This window comes from Genypterus blacodes, unplaced genomic scaffold (genome assembly GCF_046128005.1).
Source record: "Genypterus blacodes isolate CSIRO-AG114 ecotype Tasmania unplaced genomic scaffold, CSIRO-AGI_Gbla_v1 ptg000015l_1, whole genome shotgun sequence".
NCBI classification, from domain to species: Eukaryota; Metazoa; Chordata; class Actinopteri; order Ophidiiformes; family Ophidiidae; genus Genypterus; species Genypterus blacodes.
Window position 1 is genome coordinate 7046873 of NW_027466829.1, and position 23252 is coordinate 7070124.

The 23252-nt window shown below is 48.6% G+C and overlaps 2 protein-coding genes across 5 annotated transcripts; both read right to left on the reverse strand.

The window, feature by feature from the left end:
• Window positions 1-497: 497 nt before the first annotated feature.
• hapln3 (hyaluronan and proteoglycan link protein 3) lies at window positions 498-3318 on the reverse strand. The gene is made up of 4 exons (XM_076139005.1): window positions 3183-3318; window positions 2080-2475; window positions 1681-1983; window positions 498-1209 (listed from the first exon to the last, which is right to left on the reverse strand). Exons 1-4 carry the CDS (start codon window positions 3316-3318, stop codon window positions 905-907), a joined length of 1140 nt encoding a protein of 379 aa, XP_075995120.1. The 3' UTR covers window positions 498-904.
• A 3026-nt stretch (window positions 3319-6344) lies between these two features.
• mfge8b (milk fat globule EGF and factor V/VIII domain containing b) lies at window positions 6345-22745 on the reverse strand. 4 transcript variants are annotated; one of them, XM_076171059.1, is made up of 11 exons: window positions 22503-22745; window positions 16203-16325; window positions 15814-15945; window positions 14957-14989; window positions 11093-11206; window positions 10735-10916; window positions 10335-10490; window positions 10093-10237; window positions 9258-9442; window positions 9013-9168; window positions 6345-8875 (listed from the first exon to the last, which is right to left on the reverse strand). In XM_076171059.1, exons 1-11 carry the CDS (start codon window positions 22570-22572, stop codon window positions 8732-8734), a joined length of 1440 nt encoding a protein of 479 aa, XP_076027174.1. In that variant the 5' UTR covers window positions 22573-22745; the 3' UTR covers window positions 6345-8731. The 4 variants fall into 4 exon arrangements, with proteins under 4 accessions (XP_076027174.1, XP_076027165.1, XP_076027192.1 ...); XM_076171050.1 differs by having other exon boundaries at window positions 9258-9460; XM_076171077.1 differs by lacking the exon at window positions 14957-14989.
• Between the last annotated feature and the right edge of the window lie 507 nt (window positions 22746-23252).

The window sequence follows — 23252 nt, forward strand, 5'->3', positions numbered from 1 at the left end:
AGTGAAGCAACTGTTCACGCCACCTAGGGTGCTAACAGAGAGAGAGAGACGGAGAGAGAGAGAGAGAGAGAGAGAGAGAGAGAGAGAGAGACAGAGACAGAGACAGAGAGAGAGAGAGAGAGAGAGAGAGCAGATGTCCTCGTCTTTGTCTCTTTCTTCCCCTCTGTCTCTCTCTCTGCGTGTGATTCTGTTGAAATTCATTTAATTAATTAATGGACCCGTCCTGAGTATGTGTGTGTGTGTGTGTGTGTGTGTGGGTGTGTGTTGTGCGTCAGTGGTGCAGCCTCACGTCACTGTGCTGATAATGTTTTATCTTTAAACCTCATTAAGCAAATCTTCACCGGAAACATTTTAGTTGCATTTTAATCTGCTGCTCTAAATGCACACTGATCCGTTCAGACATGAGTTTGAATCCCTCACAGTTTGTTCTCATAAACGTTCCCCACGTAAAAAGACTTTTACATTTTTTATTAGTTTGTAGAAAATAAGTAGACGTGCAGAAAAACAGTAAAGTGATTTATAATGAAGCTCTGCCTCTAACATGAGAGTAAGAAAGGGTTAAATCTCATAACACACACGTGTTTGTATACAGACACACACTGATACACAGAGAACTGATCCCACGTTGGAGTTTAACACAAGGTTAAGACCCCCGGACACACTGAGGGAAGGAAACGTGTGTGTGTGTGTGTGTGTGTGTGTGTGTGTGTGTGTGTGTGTGTGTGTGTGTGTCATGTGAACACAGTAAACTCTCCCTAAATAAATAGACGTTGATTCCTGACTGAAGGTTGAGCAGCAGTGACTGGTGTGAATGTGACCTGAGTCTGGAACCGATCACCTGTGTGTCCTGTGTTCCAGTCTTGTGGAGGCTGATTGATGAACCAAAAATGGGCTCCGGCTGCCGTCAGCGTCCCGAGGTTTGTTGCCGTGTCTCCCGGTAACAGTAGGCACCGAAGGTCTTGTGCCGTGGAGGGAAACCAAAGCTACGCACCCCAGGTTCTGCCGGGCCGCAGTGAGCTCTGGGTCTGGTGATCGGGTACCGGACGCTCCCGTCAGACAACCAGCCGGCGTCGCAGCGGTCCAGGCCCGTCATCCTCCAGGCGGCGTACAGCTGGCCCACACCGGCCATCTGGCTGCCGTCGCTCACACAAGCCTGGGAGGCCTCTGTGAAGTTCAGCCTGGACGGATGTTTGAGGAAGTAAACGGTCCCTGAAGGCAACACAGAGCCGTGAGGACCAACAAGGAGGAGACAGCAGGCAAAGAGTTAAAGGTAACGTGAAGTGTGTGTGTCATTTAGGGAAAGAATCCACTCACACACACACACACTTACACTCACACACGCACAGACACACTTACACACTCACACTCACACACGCACACTTACACTCACACACACACTCACAGACACACACACACACTCACACACACACACTTACATTTTTACACACACTCATAAACACTCACTATCACTCTCACACTCATACACTCACACACACACACACACACACGCTCACAGTCACACTCTCACACACACTCTCACACACACTCTCACACACTCTCACTCATTGAAAAACACTCACACACTCACACACACACTCACAAAGTCACACACTCTCACACACACTCACACACTCTCACACACACTCACACACTCTCAGACACACTCTCACACACACTGACCTTTGACAGAGGCAGAGAAGCAGAATGCGTCATACAGGTGCAGGATGCGATGTCGTCGCCCGTAGCTACGTAAACCGGCCTCGAGGTCGACGCCCCCGCAGCCTTCACGGGGGACTGTGATTGGATACTGCACCGTGCCGTCGGCCAACCAGCCGGCGTTGCACCAGTCCAGCCCCTCGTCCCAGGCCGTGTAGAGCTGCTCAAAGGTCGCGAGGGTGGCGTCCTGCCGCTCGCACGCTTCCTGCGCCGCCAGGAAGTTGAAGCGGTATCGACCTTTCTGAGAGAAGTAGGGGAACACCACACCTGAGCAGGGGCGAAGGTCAGAGGGTCACAGGTGAGTATGAGGTCACTGATTATGGCAGTGTACCAGACAACACACACACACACACACACACACACCTCGCAGCTCCAGGTCCACCGTCACACTCTCGTCCTCCAGGCCGTCGATGACCTCACAGCGGTACCGGCCCGTGTCGTTGAGCTGCAGCTCATTGATGACCAGAGACATGTCGCCTGGCACAGAACGACGCAGCCGCACTCGGCCTCGGAAGCCGCCGTAGCTGCGGTGGCGGTTGCCTATGGCGACCATGACCTCCGTTTCCCTGAGAGCCACAGGGGAGGCAGGTGCACTGATGGCGTTGGCGGGCAACCAGGACCACTTGACTCTGGTCCTGCGTGGCGTGGAGGGCTCAGGCTCGTAGTGGAAGTGGCAGGGGAGGATGACGCTGCTCCCCCTAGTGGCCGACACAGAGTGTTGCGGCGACTCTACATGGAGACGCACTCCGTTAAAGAAGACTAGAAGAAGAACAGGGAGATGGAACGAGTCAGTCCAGCCTAGATACTGTGTGTGTGTGTGTGTGTGTGTGTGTGTGTGTGTGTGTGTGTGTGTGTGTGTGTGTGTGTGTGTGTGTGTGTGTGCGTGCGTGCGTGCGTGTGTGTGTGTGTGTGTGTGTGGTCCCCGACTGTAAACATGACGTCAGCCTGAATATGGACAGAACCTCTAAGACGCATCTTGACATGTGGGGCTCAGGTTCAGCTTAACTCTTCAGATCAGTTCTACACCTAGACACACACAAACACACAAACACACACACACACACACACACACAAACACACACACACACACACCAGGCAGGAAGTCCACGTCTGTCTTCAGCTGTGAAGGCTTCATAAATTATTGTCTTTCTCTCTCAACATGACAAATCCACAACATGGCCAGCCAGCTGTGTTATTGTCTATACAACACACACACACACACACACACACACACACACACACACACACACACACACACACACACAGCTGATATGAAGTCACAACACACCAGGCAGCATTTTGTTTTTAGGTCTAAAACTCACAAACACAAATCTCTTTATCTTATATAGACAGCAATTAGGTGATTAGTTTATTTATTTATTTACACACACACACACACACCCACACACACACCCACACACACACACACACACACACACACACACACACACACACACAGGACCTACTCTCTCCCTTGCCGTTGCCGTCGCTGATGTCCTGGTAGTGGAAGCCGTTGTAGAACCGCGGGGTTCTGGCCCGGCAGCAAGGCAGCAGCAGGTAGGTGCAGCAGGCGGCCAGCAGGGGGCGCAGTAGACCGAGCATGACGGCAGTCTGCGGCGCTGACAGACGCTGGAGAGAAGAGAGAAGAGAGAAGAGATGACTGAGGACACTGAAACTGAGCTGAAGCTGAAAACGGTCTGAGACTCTTTCTTCCCCCAAAAGAACCAAAGCTCTTAAAGTGGGGGGACAACAACAAACACAGTGACGTCATCAGGACACTAAATGACTTCTGGTTTTGCACCAAATCAATTAAATGATTAAATAAACAATGTTTGCTTGAGGAGCACAAACACGAGCAGGTTTACACACTTTCATGTCACACATCTTCATCTTCATCTTCATCGCAGTTTAAAGCCTCAGAAACACACCAGTTAAAGTGCGCAGAGATATAAAGACACTAAACTCCTGATAAAAGATGATAAAGACGTTAATAACTCCATCTTACATCTCGTGTGACATTAAACAGAGCTGTTCAATCACTCTGTGCTCGTTGTGTCTCTTCATCCCGTCAGGAGGATGAATGAAGCAAATGGAGCGTAAATCTGAGCTCTTCTGAGTTTCACCGCAACGAAACTCAAACTGCTTGAATCAGAACCGTAACATTCTCCAGGTTTTCTCTTCAATCGGAACAGATTATCTGCTTATAAATAAGAATGTAAAGAGTTAAAGAGACTCACAGATCAGCAGCAGCTCTCCGCCCGGCGAGCCTTCAGTTCATCTCCTCCTCCTCCTCATCCTCTGCCTTCCTCTCAGCTCCGCGTCCTGCCGCGGAGGGGAGCGCACCGTGACGTCACAGGGCCAGGCATCCCCTTTGAAGGAGCTGTGACGTCATACAGCGAACTACTGCCACTGAATACCGACTATAATACTATACTTTAACCCTTATATCACAACACTGCTATGATAATACAGTAAATTGAATTTCTTTATCCAATCTGAAATGTAAACAAACAGAATAAGGCTGAGGCCATCTTGCACCCAGATGCATCTTTAATGTTGCTCAAGCTGTGGTTTCATGTTAATAAGGTCGTGTCTGCACAGTTGACCTTTTCCATGACCCCATAACATCACACTAACCTGTGGGCAAACCTCCCTAAAGGCCATCTGTCAGACTTTTATCACAACTGTAAAGACACACACACACACACATACACACACACACACACAAGCAGAACGTCCTTGGCTACAGCTTGAAGATGTCAGCTTCTCATTCTAAGAGGATTCCCCCTCTTCTTCTCTCTCTAACGCCCTCTTCACCACCGTATACTTCACCATCTCAGATGTGGAGGTAAATATTTACGGTGGTGAGACAATAGTCCTCGCCTTGCTGAAGGACATTTAGCAGCCTGAGAGTTCCTGTTGAAGCTCTAAACTACAGAGCAGCTAAAGCAGCCTGTCAGGTTTTTAGAAGCTTGTCATTTTCTCAAAGCCTTTATAAACAGTGTAAACAAGCAGCTGCTCTTTCCTACAGTAATGAACGGGCTTGAATGAGACGTTTACTTTAATCCAGAATCCAATTTATCTGTTGACTAACTCTAACAGGGACGGTCGTCGTCAGAGCGAGTCCCAGCAGGTCTGAGGCGTCCTGGCACTGTGATCTGTGTCGTTCTGTTCTCAGCCACCGCCACGGCCATTTCCCCTCAGCCATTATCTCCCAGTGCGTTTGAAGAGAGCAGTCACTGCTCTTCCCAAAGCCCCAGATGAAAGCTTCTGGCCCCAGGCCCCGAATACCAGCCGGCCCTGTGAACTGCTGGGTGACTGCAGCGGGGGAGGGAGGGAGGGAGGGAGCAAGGGAGCGGGGGAGGGAGGGAGCGAGGGAGGGAGCGAAGGAGGGAGGGAAGGAGGGAGAGAGGGAGGGAGGGAGGGAGGGCTGTAATTTCTGTGAGTGGAGAGTTTGGCTCGGATCAGAGAGCAGACTTTAAACACGAAGAGATAAAGGGCATGAATGTGAAGGTGTGTGTGTGTGTGTGTGTGTGTCGGGGGTTAAATTGAAGAGCCATGTGGTTGATTGTGTCAGTTTTGGACTTGTCAGAGGGAAGTTGGTTGGTCACTAAAGGTGTGTGTGTGTGTGTGTGTGTGTGTGTGTGTGTGTGATGATTAGAGGATGTGTTCAGTATAATTTTAGGCACTATGATTTTACATCTTTTATTCCACAATATATGTTTACCATCAAACGACAGAACAGGAAGTAGAGCGATCAACATCCCCCCATGTCGTCATGCTCTCACCCCTCGTCCCTTGCTGTGTCGTGTGTTGCTACGTACCTGGATCCTTCCTGCCGCTCGTTTCCTGTTTGTTTTGGCTCGCCGTCTGTTAGCCGCCACAAAGATAAAAGCCTGGACCTGGAGCTCCTGCAGGGTGTTAAACAGAGGAACAAGCAAGTATCCGGCAATTATAACAAAATCTGTCAACATAAAGGAGATAAGAGACACTTTAGAGTACAAAGGGTGCCCAACCTCTAGAAATGTTACAATTAAATGAGATACCAACAATCAGGCCTCCACTAGCTTAGCATAGCATAGAGATGAACAGACAATGCTATGACGACTTGATGAAGATGTGGAGGGGACAGAGGAGAGAAAGCTGTAATTACTTCTTCCCAGCAGCTCCACAGAGGGAGAGAACAGCTGGTGTGTGTGTGTGTGTGTGTGTGTGAGAGGGGAGAATACCTGCCCACCCCCATGTTACCTGATAATTACCTGCCGTTTTCTCATTCAGCACATTCAAGTAAACACACTCCTCTAGTTAACTGTGGTGGAACGGCCCCTGAACGCACCACAGCGCCGTGAATCCGCCCAAAGTGAAGAGGGAATTCCTCCAGTCTCTCATTCTGAACGTGTTTCCATGGGCTCGTCTGCTTGAGCGTGACCTCCTCACACCATAATGAGAACGTAAAGGGGCCCGTGAAGGTTCCCTCCGTGTGTGAAGATAAACTTTAGGGCCCCTGATGGTGCTATAAAGAGAGATAAGGCCCCGGGGGGTCTGAATGCTAAACAGCAGCATGAGCCTCTTTTGATCCTTCACCTAAAATGGAAAACCGTTTTTAAATGAATTCACCGATTTGATCCTTTGGTTTTTAAATTCTTTATTTATTCATCTTGAGATACAAAGGCAAAAACATAAAGGAAACCTCTTAAAAACACAAACGGGAAGAAAAACAGAGGCAAATCCATCAAAACAATACAGCAAGAAATGAAGTAAGAAGATAAAACATCCAGTTATTTATTCATTTTTTAAACAAGCATAAAAAAAAACAGAAGGGAAACAACAACAAACATATCTACAAGAACCTGACTGAGGAGAACCACTTAGAAAAAAAAAACAATAAATCCAATCAGGTTGATCTAAAGTGATCAGCGGCCCTCAGGCATGCAGACTGAAGATGAAGAGGAGCGACTGAACAATAAGAAGCTGTACAGAGTTTGACACCGCCGTCCGTCTTTGTCCTCTCAGTGGCTCTGCTCTCTCCCTCAAGCGCTTTCTACAGATCCTGCCCCCCCCCCCCGCCTCCCCGGCCCCCCCACGCCTCAATTAATATTCATTGTCATCAAACTAACACAGTCTAATATTGCACAAGCCCATATAATTCATAATTCATGGGGTGGAAAGGTTTGAACACTGTGACAGTGGTGACAGAGGCAGACGATACACCGCCGCCGCCGTGCTAATCTGTTCTGATTTGGTTTCCTGCTCGCGGCCTTATCAGCAGGGCCGCAGCTTCAGACCGGAGGCTGAATGCTGGACCCTTGAGAACACACAGAGGAGAAACACTGTGGAGGAGAGCCGTGTCTCTGTTTAAAGCTCTGCAGGCGCTGATGGAGGTTTGTTCTTCAATGCTAAAATACTTCTTTTAGTTTCCTGATATTTCAATGGCAAAACACAAACATGGATGCAGGTTGAAAACTTAATGGACGTGTGAGAGCGGGTGAAGAACTAGAGGGCGAGTGAGAGTGAGAGAGTAGATAACAGGTCTGCGGGGTGTGTGTGTGTGTGTGTGTGTGTGTGCGTATGTGTGTGTGTGTGCTCACGTGTAAAGAGCGTGACAGGAGCCAAAACACCAACACACACACACACACACCTCTCACACAGCAGCTCAGCTCAGCTCAGCTTGCCACACTGGTCAATTAGTAATAAATGGATTACTCAGATGAATTATTGATTTAATTCTGTCAATCTGGCAAAAGAGAAGGAGACACACGACACCACACTGACAGCTGTCTGTCTGTCTGTCTGTCTGTCTGTCTGTCAGTGTGTCCGTCTAAGGAACGCTGGGGATGAACTCCAGTGTGAGAATCACTAATATGAACACATTCGTCTCCTCCTCATTCCCTAATACTGATTAACCCTTTACTGTAATTCACTGAACTTCAACCAACACAAAGACATGACGTCTAAAGAAGCCACCACACTTCAGCTGCAGCAGCCAATAACTTTACTTACTTACTGCAGAAACCGTCTCTCATCTTGTGTGTGTGTGAGAACCGGGAACGTGAACGCAAAAACAAGTTTCTGGTGTCTCCACTCTGTTTGGCCCCTGAACTGATCAAGTCCCAGATTGAACATGTGGAGGTTTTGGCACTAAACAGATAGAGTGTGTGAGTGTTTAGGGTCGGGTCCATGGAGAGCAGAGAGGCGTGGATAGGAAGAGGAAGCTGCTTCTTTTGTTATTGGCTGCTACACACACACACACACACACACACACACAGAGTGTAATGACGCCTTACTGGATGTTACACACAGAAACTGTACAAGAACTTAAGTCAAACGTGAACAGAGAGTGATCAAGGTCCAAACCACAGCAGGAAACACTGGAATACTGCACCACACACACACACACACACACCAAGGATACTGGGAGAACTTCAATCTATTTCTTTTCCTGAACAGACATGCAAATAAGGGCAGAACTGTGAGAGAAGCTTTCTGAAGCTTTCTTCTTCTGTGCTCTTTGCTCTGAGATCATATGTACAGTGTGTGTGTGTTTGTGTGTGTGTGAGGGGGTTAGGACATGTGCGAGCCGTGTAACAGAGCGTGTGTACATCACCAGCCGAGGGTCTTGGGGGTTGGAGCACCAGCTGATCCAGCAGCACCTTACTCACCCCTCACCTGGGAGGGAGAGGGTTAACGCCCTTCTGATGCAACAAAGAAGACGAGCTTCCTGTCGTTTTAGTGAGAAGTGATGAACTGATGTAACAGCACCCAAGATGATTGATTGATTGATTGATTGGTTGATTGATCCAGGGCCTCTCTAACACTGGTTATGCGGTGAGGTCGCCCACCTCCAACCAGCCTGGATCAAAGTGGTGCTGTGCTACTCTGGTGTTCGCTGCCCCCTGGGGCTGAGAGCGAGGCAGTGCAGGCGTGGCTCAGGTGGGAGAAAGGAGGGAGAGGAGAGGAGAGGAGAGGAAGGGTGGGAGGTAGAGGAAGGCGACAGAGGAGCAGGGGGGGGGCGCTGCTACTCATCGCAGCCCAGCAGCTCCATTCTCAGGGTGATGCGCTCGTGCCACTCCCACGGCAGGATGCGGACGAACCGGGCGTAGAACGGCGGCTCGAAGATGTTCTTTTTGTGACCGTTGTTATCGCTGTTGCCTGGAAAGATCTGGAAAGACGACAGCAGCCAGTTAGGAACAAAGTCAGAGGAACAAAGGTGTGTGGTCATAACTGGACCCAGGCAGACGGAGAAGCAACAACATGAAGTTTATCTTCTGAGCGTGACGGGGGCGGAGCTGAACTCACCCTGTCCGTCTTGGTGGTCTCGTCCTTCACGATGGTCCAGAACTGTCCGTCATCACTGTGGGCCACTTTGAAGGCCATGATGAACTGGATGGAGCCAAAGTCTTTGGCCCCCTGGGTGATGACGCCTGTGATCTTCCTTGGAGACTGCAGATCAACCTGAGGACATCAAAGAAGCGTTCTAACCTTGATAACGTTACTTTACGACCCCTGAATGAGTCACAAATGCATGAAAGCTCTCCTCCTACCTGCAGCCACTCAGACTGAGTGTTGGCGGCGGCGCTCCAGGCGTTGGTCTTCCCCTGTTTGTCCAGGCGGGCGTAGTGTGACTGCCAGGTGAACGCCTCAATGCCCCATGTGAGGAAGGTGCTGGAGGAGGTGATCTGGCTGTCCGACACCAGGCGGGACTTCATTCCCATGGGCTCTGAGCAACCTGAGGTGTTTGAATAGACTGTGGAGGTCAGACCAGAGAAGACGAGAAGAGACGGAGAAAAGACAGAGAAGAATAGAAGGAGAGAGAGAAAGCATGACAGGCAGCAGGGGATGAAGAGGAAGCAGCCAAGGCCAGCAGCCACATGAGGCAGCAAGGGGGAGGAGAAGAGCAGCAGATAGAACAGGAAGGAGCCATGAGTGCAGAGTTACGCTGAGCTGAACATGCCGTCATCTCTACCTCACTGTGGTCCAAGCTGATCAGAACCAACATCTGAATAGGATGTGGTAATGATCCATGGCCCTTTGTTTCTATTTTCATCTGAACTAAATTGTTAACAGTGTTCCTGGGTTAGTAACCAGTCAATGAGACAAGCAGGTCAAAGATGAGCAGAGGGTCAGAGGAACACAAGGCGTATCAATGATGTCATCCATTAAAGGACATGCAGGTCCAGGTCTCAAGGCAAAGGGACTTTCAGGGGAACCAAAGCCAAAACAAGTTACAAACAGAGCAGATTGACCGCCGTGCGTAGAATGAAAGCTCATCAAACAGGAGATCAGCCAACAGTGAGTGAATGATGAAGGGTCAGAGTGAGAGGAACAGACATTTGGATATAAATGCAGCATTGTGTGTGTGTGTGTGTGTGTGTTTACCGTTGAGCTCACAGCCGACCAGCTCCATGCGCAGAGTGCAGGCTTTGCGACACACGATGGGGATGATGCGGACGTACTGGGCGATGATTGGCGGGTCAAACAGGTTGGTCTTGGTGCCGTCGTTGTCCACATTCCCCACAAATACCTACGAAAGAGGGAGAGGGTAACAAAGTGTGACTGACTGAACACTTCTCTGGTCTAAGCACGGCCACGGGAGAGTGGTCTGATCCGAGTCTCCTCACCTGATCTTTGCCCTCCCCTGCCGTCCTGTGCACCGTGTACGTCCTTCCATCCAGGCTGGACGCCACCTTGAAGGCTTTGATGAACTCGGCCGACCCCACCCGGCTGGCGCCTTGAGTCACGATGCCTGCAAAGCGCATTTTCCTCTGCAGGTTGATCTGGAGAGGAAACCAGCGTGAGTTACAGATGAAGGTAAGAGCAAAGGGAAAACAATGAACCTTCTCTGACAGAACTCTCATCTAGGAGTTCAACTGAAACATCATGTGACACAAAATCAATCCAGGCAATGGAGCGACATCACACATAAACAGGATCTCCATATTTGTAACTGCTAAGACAAACTCAAGCCCGTCTGTTTCAGTGGGAATCTGTCTTCCCGTTTCCCCTGCCGAAGCGTCTCACTTGTATCCACGGGTTCCTGTCGTGTGCGGCGGCGGCCCAGGCGTTCACCAGTCCCTTGTTGTTGAGCCGGGCCAGCTCGGGTCCCCAGCGCTGCAGGCCCAGGAAGGTGTAGCGCACAGACGAAGCCGAGATCTGGGCCTCGGAGATACCGCCTCCCTCCATGCCGAGCAGAGAGATACAGCCTGAGGAAGTCAAGGGGGGACAGAGCAACATAATAAACAATAAATATGTGTGCATGATCATAACTTCAGTGGCTTATTTGTGTTTGTTGCTGTTTAAGAGGAAAGTATTCAGTCTCTCCTTAGCCCTCATGTCCTAAGCGTGTTGTTGTGCGTGACGCCTGGGTGTTGACACTTACGCAGGTGGCAGTGTTTGCCCACATAAGGGGAGGGGCAGTGGCATTTGAAGTCTCCATCCAGGTCCCTGCAGACGCCGCCGTTCTGACACGGCTGACCGGCGCAGTCGTTCACGTCTGGAGGAAGATGAGACGGCGCTTAAGTGTCATACAACATAGATATGGGTCAGTGAGGAGAGGACGACGTCATGCTGGAGAGACACAGCTTCTCCTGTTCCTTCACTCGGTTCACACTGAGGTTAGTTGAAGCCATGCCAACAGGATGTGAGCAGCAAAAGAGTGAAACGCACAACCTTGTTTCTAGTCTTCAATTTCCTTAGGATGATGACGGTGTACGAGGACGGAGTCTGTGACGGTGTGTGAGCGGGGGGAGGAAACCCTGGTTACTGATGGTGAACACAGATAACCCCCACACTGAATGTTAAGGGTCTTCAAAACAGTAACAGCCTTCCAAAAACAAACAAATGGGAATCAAGTATAAACATCTCAGAGTCCGTATCTGTCCAAGCAGTCTGACGCTTCATTCCCTTGTAATTCCTTGCGTCTCCACTGGATGGCGTCCTTGCCAAACCCTATGTGTTTGGCTCGCAGCCTGGAGCGGATGAGTCAGGGAGCGGAAAGAGCATCAGCGGGACGAAACGGGGAAGAAACACGTTTTCATCTCAGACCCGCAGGAGCTGCCAGTGTGACGTCACCTCTTTCTGCTGCCTAATCAATGCACAGGTTGAGTTCATTATGCAGACGACTGTGGTGCACAGGAGAGGCTTCACTCCAGTCTGTCCATCTCTGGGGATTTAACCCCTTGCAGTCGTTATTATAGATGATTAAAATGCATACAGACACCACAGGCACGGTAGTGATGTGTGCTCCCTCCACCACAGGCTCGCTCCACAAATAGCTCCGTGTCCAATCTCTCACATGAACACTGACACACTAAAGTGGAACAAATGCATGAATGTTGGCATCTTCAACCAGAGTAAGCAGCACCTCATCTTACACCTGAATAACAAACGTGATCTCTGTGTGTGTGTGTGTGTGTGTGTGCCGCCCTACAGCTCAGACACCTACAGGCTGACTGATCACACACTTTGGTCAGCTGGTGGGCCTGGTTCCATTAAGAGGATTGGTCAGTGGGACCACGCAGTCTGAAAGGCTCTATGTATGCCAGAGACAGAGACAGAGACAGAGACAGGGACAGGGACAGAGACAGGGACAGGGACAGGGACAGGGACAGGGACAGGGACAGGGACAGAGACAGAGACAGAGACAGGGACAGGGACAGGGACAGAGACAGAGACAGGGACATGAGTGCACTGAACCTACTGGCTCGTTTGTTGCCGGGGGTACCAAAGCCCTAAATGTCTGCACTTCTGAGTCTCCAATTCACAACAATCATAAAGAGACTTATTGATTGAGGTTTTTTTTATATAGTTTCTTCTTTCAACTGACAGATGATCAGCTGTTCCGTCCTTTCCTGCCGTCAACACATTGTGTGCAGATATAGATTTCACTCAGTCTGCCAGTCGTGCCTCTAGCCCACAAACCCTACAGCAGCACAGAAACCACTGAATGCACACACACACACACACACACACTAACACACCATCCAAAACGTCAATATCAGCCCATCTCAGCAACAAGCAAAAACCGATAGAAACCTCATGCGGTTTGTTTGAAACCTGAGCCTGATCGATGCAGAGCCCAGGTCAGCTGACTGTGCGAGTGAGGATCCTCTGTATCTGTGCTGCAGCCAGCAGGATCTGGACCCAGAGACAAACCTGTGGGCCTGGACCTCAGGACAGCAGAGCTACTTTAGTATCCACATGAACACAAAGCCAAAAACCAGCCAGTGTCTGAAGAAAAGCCAAGAAGATTAAGTTATATTCATCTCCTTCTCCAATCAACCTATCGGCCAAATTACAGTTATTAAAGTTTACAGTTCGGGCACTGATTGATGGTCAGATCCTATAAACCCCTTTGTAAACACACGGCGCTGTAGCTGGATGCTTGTAAAGTTTGCAGAGGAGGAAGAAGCTTTTTCCCTCCGCTGATGGCAGCATCACAGAGGGAAACTGCAGATGTAAACTACCGCAGTTGCCATGGCACCAGGAGCGAGGGGGGTGCCCCGGAGCCATTATGGTCACGGCACAAAACCACAGACGCATTATTAAATCACAACGTTTTAGAAAGTGTCTTAAGATGTAATTTTCTGGCTGCACCACAGCGGAGCTCCGGCTGAGCCCAGAATAACTCTGACTCTGCCTCCGAGTCTGAGTCTGAGTCTGTCTCTGACTCTGTCTCTGACTCTAACAGTTCTCCAGCAGACTCAGTTCCCACTTTGTGTCCTTGTGGCCCAAAATTGTGCAATGACACAAAAATGTATGCATCTTGGATTTCCCCCGTTGTGATTGTCAGGAAGGATTCCACGGCCTGGTTCCATTTCTAAACAAACTTGCGGTCTGAGATGGACTCCCTGCTGCTTAGTGGTCAGAAGAGGAATAGGGGATGTGAACATACAGAACTTCACCTAAGAAGTGGAACGCCTGCTCAGCAAATCTGATGGAAGGGAGACGTTAAGATATTTGACCACAGATGAGGAGAGCAAGAGATCCAGATCACAGCTTACAGCACCAGGTTTAGTTTAGCAGCTTGAGACCAAAGTCAACCCAGAAGTGTATGTTAGATTTGTTCGGATACTGTATATGCCCTCTCACACACACACACACTCCTCCTGAGGGGACATGGAGCCCAGTCTGCCCACACCACCACATCCTGGGAGGAGCTGAAAACTCACAAAAGCCAAGGCCAAGAGAGAGACACACACACACACACACACACACACACACACACACACACACACACACACACACACACACACACACACACACACACACACACACACACACACACACACACACACACACACACACACACACACACACACACACACACACACACACACACACACACACACACACACACACACACACACACACACACACACACACACAAACTTCATCTTCTTGGAAAAGCTGTGATCTAAAGGAAAACAAATCCTCCTTCTTATCAGTTCCTGGACATGTGTTATGAACCAAGCTGATATCTGAGCGTCTCCCTCTCTCCCTCTCTCCCTCTCTCCCTCTCTCCCTCTCTCTCCCCCTGCCCCCCCTCTCTTTCTGACAGGACAGTTAGCGGAGCTGCAGTCAGACCTGAGTAGCGGCTGTGTCACTGTCAGGCGGGCACAGACTTAATCCTCCGCCTCCGTATTCAATTTTTTGCCTGGCAACAGTGGCAGCATTGACGTTGCGAGCGCTCGGCGTGGACCGCCACTTTCTGTTGGCTGCACTGGCACGAGCCGTGTGTGTGTACTGTGTGTGTGTACTGTGTGTGTGTGTGTGCTGAACTGTGTATATGAGATCATGTGCTGTATGCAAGTAGAGATTATGAGCTTTAATTCCCAGTTCTCAGGGGCTGGAACATATCATCTTAAAAAAGAAGATAAACTGGAGTAAATTCACTGTATTACGGAGCAAATGTAGAGCGTCTGAGGTTTGTGTAGAGTAACCGGTATGTGGTGTGCGAGGACATCTCCATATCAGACTGGGTGAGGTGGTAAAGGTGACATCATTCATAAACATGATGTCACTGCTGTGTTTGCTGCTGGCCTGGACTCAGAAACAAGGGAGATAGAGCTGATCTCAGCATCTCTGTGCTGCTCTGTCACCGCATGCAGCCAAGAGAACAGAGAGCACCTGGAAATGGAAAGAGACCACAGAGCACAAATACAAATACACACCCACACACACACACACACTCTCTCTCTCTCCCAGAGTCAAGAGCTGGTCGTTGTTTATTGTCTCTTGTTACCTGTTCTTGAACTTAATTCTGCCCCTTCAACACCTACGATAAAAAGGCACACAGGGTTAAACACAACATATTTATAGGTTTACAAAAAGTTCCCTTGATTCTTGCTAAATTACTTCTTTGTGCACGCTTGGCCGCTCTGCTTTGCCACCTTCTTGAGCAAACAGAGGCCATCTGTGTGTGTGTGTGTGTGTGTGTGTGTGTGTGTGTGTGTGTGTGTGTGTGTGTGTGTGTGTGTGTGTGTGTGTGTGTGTGTGTGTGTGTGTGTGTGTGTGTGTGTGTGTGTGTAGGGCTGGAGACATTTGGAGGATCGCAGCACATGTTCCCAACGCTGCCTCCCACTCTCTGCTGACCCTGAGTGAACCAACCTGGGCCTGCCTGACATGAGTGATGCTCCCATAAGGACCAGCAGCTGTCTGACTGTCTGTCTGTCTGCCTGCCTGCTGCCCTGCACCAGCAGCAGCAGCCGTCACATACTGCATTAGTGCAGCAGATTAAACACGGGGAAGGTTGAACAGTTAACTATGTGTGAATGTATCACAGGCAGAGGGATGTAGGCAGCATCAGCTTTACAATAACATCCTGTGCTTGTTGCCGAGTTAAAAATGTGGCTACAACATCCAGGAATGGAGTCATAAAGAGGGCTAGTTTAGATTCAGAATTATAAAAATATGCTAATAAATTGAGTAAGCTTACAGTGGAAGTTATCCTGAATTAAATTGAGGAGCAAACCTGTGTCAGAACCAAACAATGACATCATATACACAGGGAACACTGATAGTTTACTGCTGAATATTCATCAATACATTTGTGCTAAACGTCTCTTCAGTAAGAGTAGACGGAGAGGGAGGAAGTCTTACTGTTCTGGCAGTGGACTCCATCAAAGCCCGGCTGGCACTTGCAGATGTACTCGCTGAAGACGTCCCCTCGGCGTGACTGACCCGTCAGCTCACACGCCCCCTCGTTCTGACAGGGGTTGGGGTGACAGGGGCCTGATGGAGGAAGAGGTGAAACCTAATGAAGCCTTTATTCTAAACACATACATAGTTAGGTTTGTATACAGGTTTGATAACATTAAGAGTTTTCCTGTGATCTCCACTGCAGTGTGAGCCGGGATGGACCAAAGGTATTTAGCTGTCCAGTTGTTAAAGTTATTGATCTTCTCACCAGCTAATGTTCAGCACTTCATCTAATGTGTTCTTGTGGCAGCATGAAGCTCTGAGCTCTGAGACTCTCTGGCTCCACTCACCAGTCTCTGTCTCGTTGCAGATTTCTCCAGTGAAGCCGTCGGGGCAGATACAGATGAATGGAGCTCCGGCCCCGGTCACACACGTTCCCCCATTGCTGCACACGTTCACCTTACAGTAGTCACCTGAGAGAAGAAAGAGACGGTTACTTAGATCTAATCTTCTAATCTTGACCTTTTCCACTCATACATCCACTTTGAAACGGTTCTAGAGAAGTGTTGAGGGTTGTTAGTGTTTGTAATCTCCATTTCACAGTCATAAATCCTTGCCAGCCAGCACTTCCTGACAGAAATATTTGCTGAGCAGACGAGCAAACATTTGATACTTCCTAGTTTAGTAAATCAGGACAGGAAGAGAGCCGGCCTGCATCTCCTCTATCAGATACTGCAGCAGCTGGTACTCAGGAGTGCAGACTACATTTACTTTGAGTTCTCTGAATGTTTATACTTCATCTTTGTTGCAGTGAGATTATTGAGGCAGTATTGTTTTAAATCCACTGTTTCCTTGCATGATTCTCTAGCTGCGGTCTTTCCCTTGTTGTGCTGTGAAAAAACCCACAGTGGGTTGAGAGTGTGATGGTGTGAAGAGCTGAGTAAGCCGTCACAAACACAAAACAAGCCCTGGAAGCTTCCACCTGCATCACGGCGGCCTCTGACGGGCGGGGAAGAGAAATAAGAGCAACACAGCAGTTTGCAGAAACACATAAAGACGGAATGAGATGTAATTTACTGTTAAAAACATGTTATTCTGAAAGGAAACCCTAAAAATAACTGAATTGTACCTCCATGTTTGAAACGCCGAACAATGAACCGCATGTAATTACATTTTCCTCAATAGATGCATAGCATTTTGGAGAATGGCCTCTTCAATTACTTCCTTATATGTCTGACACTGCGTGTGTGGAGGAAGTGGAGATGTGGGCGCTCTTTAACACCGATGGAGCCCATGGGAGTTAACACATCGTTTGGGTAATTGTTGAGGAAACAAGAGGTCGGGCCTCAAGTGTGAGATTAGTGGTTTACACACCGCAGCGTCTCTACCCTGCAGACTGAGACGAGGCTCTGACCCCACAGTTCAGCCTCTAAGTGGGGTAACTCTCTCTCTCCCCCCTCAGCCATGAACCACTGAGAGGAGATGCTTTTAGTTAAGAACGCTACAATGAAGAAAATGAGGCCTTCTGGTTCTTTTTGGGGTATAATTCTCAGAGGCCCTAGAACCCAAACCCCACAATGTCTGAAAATGGCACTTTGGATGGTTGTGCCACACACACACACACACACACACACACACACACACACACACACACACACACACACACACACACACACACACACACACACACACACACACACACACACACACACACACACACACACAGAGCGTTTATAGAACACACTTAACAATGTGATGGTCTACGAGTGTGTTCTGGGAAATGTTAGGCAACAGGCCGGCACCTAGCATCCTTATCCAAAGGTTACTGCCTGTTTATCTTTGAGCAGGAACATTACCCCTCCTCCCCCTCCCCCTCCTCCTCCTCTTCCTCCTACACTGGCAGGCAGCTCCCCCTAATAGCCCATAAGTCTGTGATAGCCTCTGAACAGCCTTGACCGGGCCTGAGAACTGAACTTTTGCCGGAAAAATGTAACAAATACAAAAAAGAGACACCTTTTCACAACAGTCCATGATATTCATTGAACATTCCCTGTGGTTTTCCCTCCCACACACTAACTGTCAGTTTCCCTGTAAGTTTCAGAGGAAGCGAGTTGCGTTTCCTTGTTACCCTCAGGTTCGGCTCAGCGTTTCTGTTTCAGATACTCTGAAATATGAAGTTGTAGTTTCAGTTTAGTTGAAAATAAGTGACTGACTAATGGAGACCCCCCCCCCCCCCCTGGTGTTACACTTCCTTCAGTCTCTCAGTTTCTATTTCTTAGTATTCAACATTGCTTCACCTTTCTAATTGTAATGTGGTGAGATATAAAGACGTCCTTTAAACTCCAGACTTTGCTTCCTAATGTGTCCAAGCCGCAGTGACACATCAGGCAGGCATGTGGCGTTGTGTTTGGCGGGGCAGAGCATTGTGTTCTCCTCACTCATTATGAGTCATGATGTGTGCCTTTCCCAGGATTCCTTGCAGTCTGAGATTGGGATCCAAATTTCAGAGAAACGAAACACAACAATCAAAGCCAGTACCACATCATGACTCAGTCCACACTCGGGTCCTCAGGCTGAAGTAAGAGATACTGCTTATAGGGAGGGATAGAACCCAGACGGACTGAAGTAAGAACCTTAGTTATTCACAGTAAGGTTCCTCTGCACGGTGATCTTCTACACTTTCATTAAACCGTACCCAGCTCTTCTGATGAAGGAGCCATACACACTTCTTGTTGTGTTTGGTGTGACAGGCTGTGACACGTCCCCGTTACAAAACCCCCGGATCGCTCCACAGCTCAGGACGGTTAGGCTGGTTTCACACTGAGCAGCACCTTTGGGTTCCGCGCCCACGTCAACAGGTTTAACCCTTCACACTGCCACTGAAACAGGATCTGTTCTCTTGCTTGCTGCTAACTGACAATGACACAATAACTGCATGTAGATAACATCAACAAAAGACTGAATAAACAGATCACACACACACACATCATCAGTACTGTAAACTTTGTGTAGGCAAATAAAATGCAAGCGATCACAAGCGGGAAGCACAACGGTCACATGGGCCGGATCTGCTTTGGGTCAGTCACACTGCGGTGAAGCTTCTGCATACGTAGGCAGTGTGAAGCCGGTTTCCCGTGGCTCTGGCTGCTGTTGCTGAGACGATAACACACAACCTCACACTTTGAGGCGACACAATCCCTCTCTGACCACATTCATATCTAGGTGGGTGAACAACAAAACAAGTCCTCCTACAAGGCTGAACAGACGACACACAGAGAGGAATTATACAGCCGACAGGGAGCCGGTGACGTGACTGCACGGCACGACCTGCGACCGGAAGCCATTTAAAGACTCAGAGCAACGGTGGAGGGTACTTCAGGACATCAGGGACACGCTGGACCCTTAAAGCATAATTACAGCGGGCTGTAATGGAGGAGTCACAGAGAAAACGGCACTTTAGACCAAACTCCCCTCGGCATCAGTGATGGAGTGTTTTAATCAATTAGATGGGCGACAGAAACATGTGGAGCCTGAAGTGTTTCAGTGACAGATCAAGGACAAAGTGTGAGATCTGATACATTAAGAGCATGCAGTGTGTGACCACGGCAACCATCTCTCTTCAGCTGAATTATTCTTGAGGTAGCAAAGTTGACGAGGTGTAAATTGCTTGGATCTAAAAAGTCATAAGTTAAGACCATTAGGCTGTTTGAAGGCGCTCGTTAAAGGGATCTATAGAAACGGCTCTGAGATGAGCTTAAGAAGTCAGAGCTGTCACAGAGTAAAGACCTCTGCACACCTGCTGCCATGTCGGGGTTAAATACCAGCACATGGGAGCAGCGTGTGAAGGAGCATGTGACAATGTGAGCGCTTATGTCACTGTGGCGTCCTTAACCTGGGCCCCAAACACAACAAGCGCTCCGTCTCTCACATTCTGTTCATCATCCTGGCATGCTGGAGCGGATACTGTAGGCTGGCTGGCTACTGTGGGAACTCAGTGTTCTTAAGAGCCAAGAAGAGAGAACGAACACTCTCTCTCTCTCTCTCTCTCTCTCTCTCTCTCTCTCTCTCTCTCTATCTAACACACTCACACACACAAAGTCCAGCCCTCATTAAAACAGTTGTGAGTGCTCATCCAGCAGCCTACAGAGAGAGGGGGGGGGGGGGGGGGGGCCCTGTGTGTAACAGCAGGTGGGTGTATCCAGGCCAGGCCTCCCCACCTCCTCAACCGTCTCAAGCAAGTTTCAAGATTAACACTCCAAGTCCAGATGCAGGTGAGCTTTCCATAATCTTCCAAGTCCTCTTCCAGCGCCCCACAGCCATCTGCTGCTCCAAAAAAACTAAAAATACTCTCACGTCACGCACCGTCAACACGTCAACAAGCTTCTCTCTGAGCCGACTGCATCACAGCCAACAGGCCTCAGGATGGAAGGGCTGACTTTCTATGATTCATGTTCTGGCGGGTTCATCATGTTCTGATCTCCTCCTTGGGTCATTCTGTGTGTGTGTGTGTGTGTGTGTGTGTGTGTGTGTGTGTGTGTGTGTCTGTGTGTGTGTGTGTGTGTGTGTGTGTGTGTGCGTGTAAGCTCGTAAAATATTCAACATGGCAGATTGGGAAGTGGGGCGACAGAAACTAATTTAAGGGACCGAATTAGAAGATGCTCCATAATGCCATGAAACATTGATTAAGGAAGCCAGAGATAGAAGAGAAAAGAGAGAGAGAGAGGCCGTCCTGTCGTTAAAGAAGTGGAAATAAAGTCCTGAAAGAAGACAGCAGCCTGAAGGAGAGACCTCACACTGCCAGATGGAAGGAGCTGGCAGGAGACATGCATGAAGACTCCCAGACACACTGACATTCCTCTCAAGTATTTGCAAACTTACATACCATCTCAACCCAAAACAACGACTAGTCAGTGTCAGTATACAATCAGCTCCTTTTACTCCTTTGGTTGGCCTGCCAGTAAAGAGGGATGCTGATAGGTTCAACACTCACACACACCTCATTATTCTGCACAAATCTATTATCTTCTAATATCATCTTCTGACCCAGTGTCCCATGTGGTCTGTTAGGCACTAAATTCTCTTTTGAGTGTGGTAGAAAAGCCCCTTGTGCCTCAAAGGGACGTGAACATATGAAGCAGAAATCATCACTGCATATGTTTCAGTCTGACAGCAGGAAGGACGCCATCATATTCACCACAGAATAGCTCATATCACTAACCTCAATGTACATCTGCAGGTGCATTTGCATTCACTTCCACAAACATACACACAGTAAATGCACACAGTATGTATATGTGTGTGTGACCGCAGCCTCCACACTGATAAACACACACACTAATGCCACATCCCTGGCCCTGCCTCGGGGCTATATTTAGCCTCGGTTCACTCAGCTCCCCTCTAAGTGGTGTTGTAGTGAGAAAGACTGCCTCAGCCCTGACAGACACAGCACCATTTTACACTTCGCTCCCCTCAGCAGCTAAAGACAACTGAGCTACAACCTGCTGAGTCCAGCCTCATCAGGTAAAGAGGCAGCAAACTGAACAGAAAAGCTCTTATTCTGCCCCGTAGACATTTTGCCTGACACGGCCGCAAGAAGTCTCCCATCTCCTTCATCCCCCTGAGGATCCAAACTAAGGTTTCACCCGGCGGGAAGAATCTGGAAATGTGACTCTACATTGTCCAGAGCGAGATCCCATCCTTGTGCCTGGAGGGGAAACGCACTGGGAAGTGTGCTGGAGCGTTTCAAACACAAATGGTCTTAGGAAGCATTTATGGGCCTGACCTGATCCCCAAGGGAGGAAATGTCAAAGGTCAGGTGTTTTTCAAATTGATAGCAGGAAATGGATAAACCTTAAGTCCACATTTGTTCTTGGGAAAATAAAAAAGGAATTTCTCTCTTACACAGGGTCGAGCCAAATAAGGAATCTGTCTTTAGTCAGTGAGGAAGAGGGTTTGAAAGGATGAGGACATGTTTTTCATTAGGAAAATGCATTACGATACCAAGGAAACACGGCTATGCCTGTCTGTCTGTCTGTTCACTGGAATGCTGAAATAAGTCAACAGATAAAAGAAGGCAGAAGAATAAAGACATCTTCCCTGCTGTCCCTATCGGCCTGGAAGTGATCTCTCCATGTAAATGGACACAAAGCAGAGCGCTGATGGCAGGATGCTCCTCTGACGAATAACAGCCAACATGTACTGTATGTATGTTCTGCTGCTGCTGCTAAGAAAGGAGCACAGCCTGAAGTCAACCATGACAAGAAGTGCGTGTCTGCTTAACAATAAGGGCAGAAAAAAAAAACGTCAATCATATATCAGTTTGCTTTTATCCAATTTTTATCAGCTTAGGTTTTTGTAGACTCAAAGACAAACAAACATCAACTTCCCTCGTCTTTCCAGCTTCTACACTTAAATATGACCATTGGTGCCATTATATCCTTTGCGTGTCCGTTTTTTGAATGATCACACATGTTTTTCTGAAGGATAGAAATACAACAAACTGCCCCGTGTGTTCATCATGAGGTGAACCGGACTGCACAGTAACTTTAAACGCGACTACAAGCTGGAGTGGAGCAGCGACCTTCGACCGGTGGACATTAACCAGGCGACAGAGTGGAGGTGTCAACAAAAACAAAAGAGAGGCAACTTACCGCTCACTGCAAGCACCAGGCAAGCCGCGAAAAGTTGCAGCCGGAGGAGAAAACGCGTTTGTTCGCACATTGTCGCTGTTTTCCGCCTCTCGGTCGTTGAATTTACGACAAAAAAGAAGCAAAATTTGAGAATCTCAGCTGTTGTTGTTGTTGCTGAAGTGTAGTGGCGCCTCGCGCGTGTGTCACGACTGCCGCAGCTCGCGCTGTATGTGTCGATTGTGGGCAGAAACACTCCCGTGCACGTGCGCCTCGGCTCCCTCACAGCCAGTCGCGCGCTGGTATATGAATGTTAGCTCCGCCCCCTTTGCCCCCTCATTAGAATACCGACACACAAACTAAACTAACGTCCCATCGGAAACTAAATGTAAACACTGAAGTAAACAATAATTAAGTCTGCGTGAGGATTGCGATCACATTGTTCTACAAATTAGCGGGTTATCAAAGTCATTCCGTGGTGATGTGAGATGAGAAGTTGATATTTATAGATTCACGTCTGAAGTAGATCACTGACACTGTTTTGTTGTTGAGGGTTTGTCTTTTTGTAAATTGCAGCATTCTGAAGATATTTGGCGTTCACCTACCAGGTCCACAGGCCTTATGGAACTCTGTGCTATTCCCTCACCAACAGTGCAAACAAAATTAATTTTCACTGAGTAGTAGTTTTCCTCACAGTGCCCTGAGTATCTCCTCAACATCTCAGCAACTTGCCTTTCAAAACACAGACATTGGAGGTTGAACTGTCTCTGGAAG

What these genes read in the sequence shown, in the direction of transcription:
- hapln3 (XM_076139005.1), bottom strand. Translation starts at nt 3,318, where the DNA reads ATGCTCGGTCTACTGCGCCCCCTGCTGGCCGCCTGCTGCACCTACCTG. An exon ending in CGGCAACGGCAAGGGAGAGA is followed by an intron (nt 2,476 to 3,182) that starts GTAGGTCCTGTG and finishes TTCTTCTTCTAG; the next exon opens with TCTTCTTTAACGGAGTGCGT. An exon ending in CTTCTCTGCCTCTGTCAAAG is followed by an intron (nt 1,210 to 1,680) that starts GTCAGTGTGTGT and finishes TGTTGCCTTCAG; the next exon opens with GGACCGTTTACTTCCTCAAA.
- mfge8b (XM_076171050.1), bottom strand. Translation starts at nt 22,572, where the DNA reads ATGTGCGAACAAACGCGTTTTCTCCTCCGGCTGCAACTTTTCGCGGCT. An exon ending in GGGCAAACACTGCCACCTGC is followed by an intron (nt 10,917 to 11,092) that starts GTAAGTGTCAAC and finishes TGACTTCCTCAG; the next exon opens with GCTGTATCTCTCTGCTCGGC. An exon ending in AGACCACCAAGACGGACAGG is followed by an intron (nt 8,876 to 9,012) that starts GTGAGTTCAGCT and finishes TCGTCTTTCCAG; the next exon opens with ATCTTTCCAGGCAACAGCGA.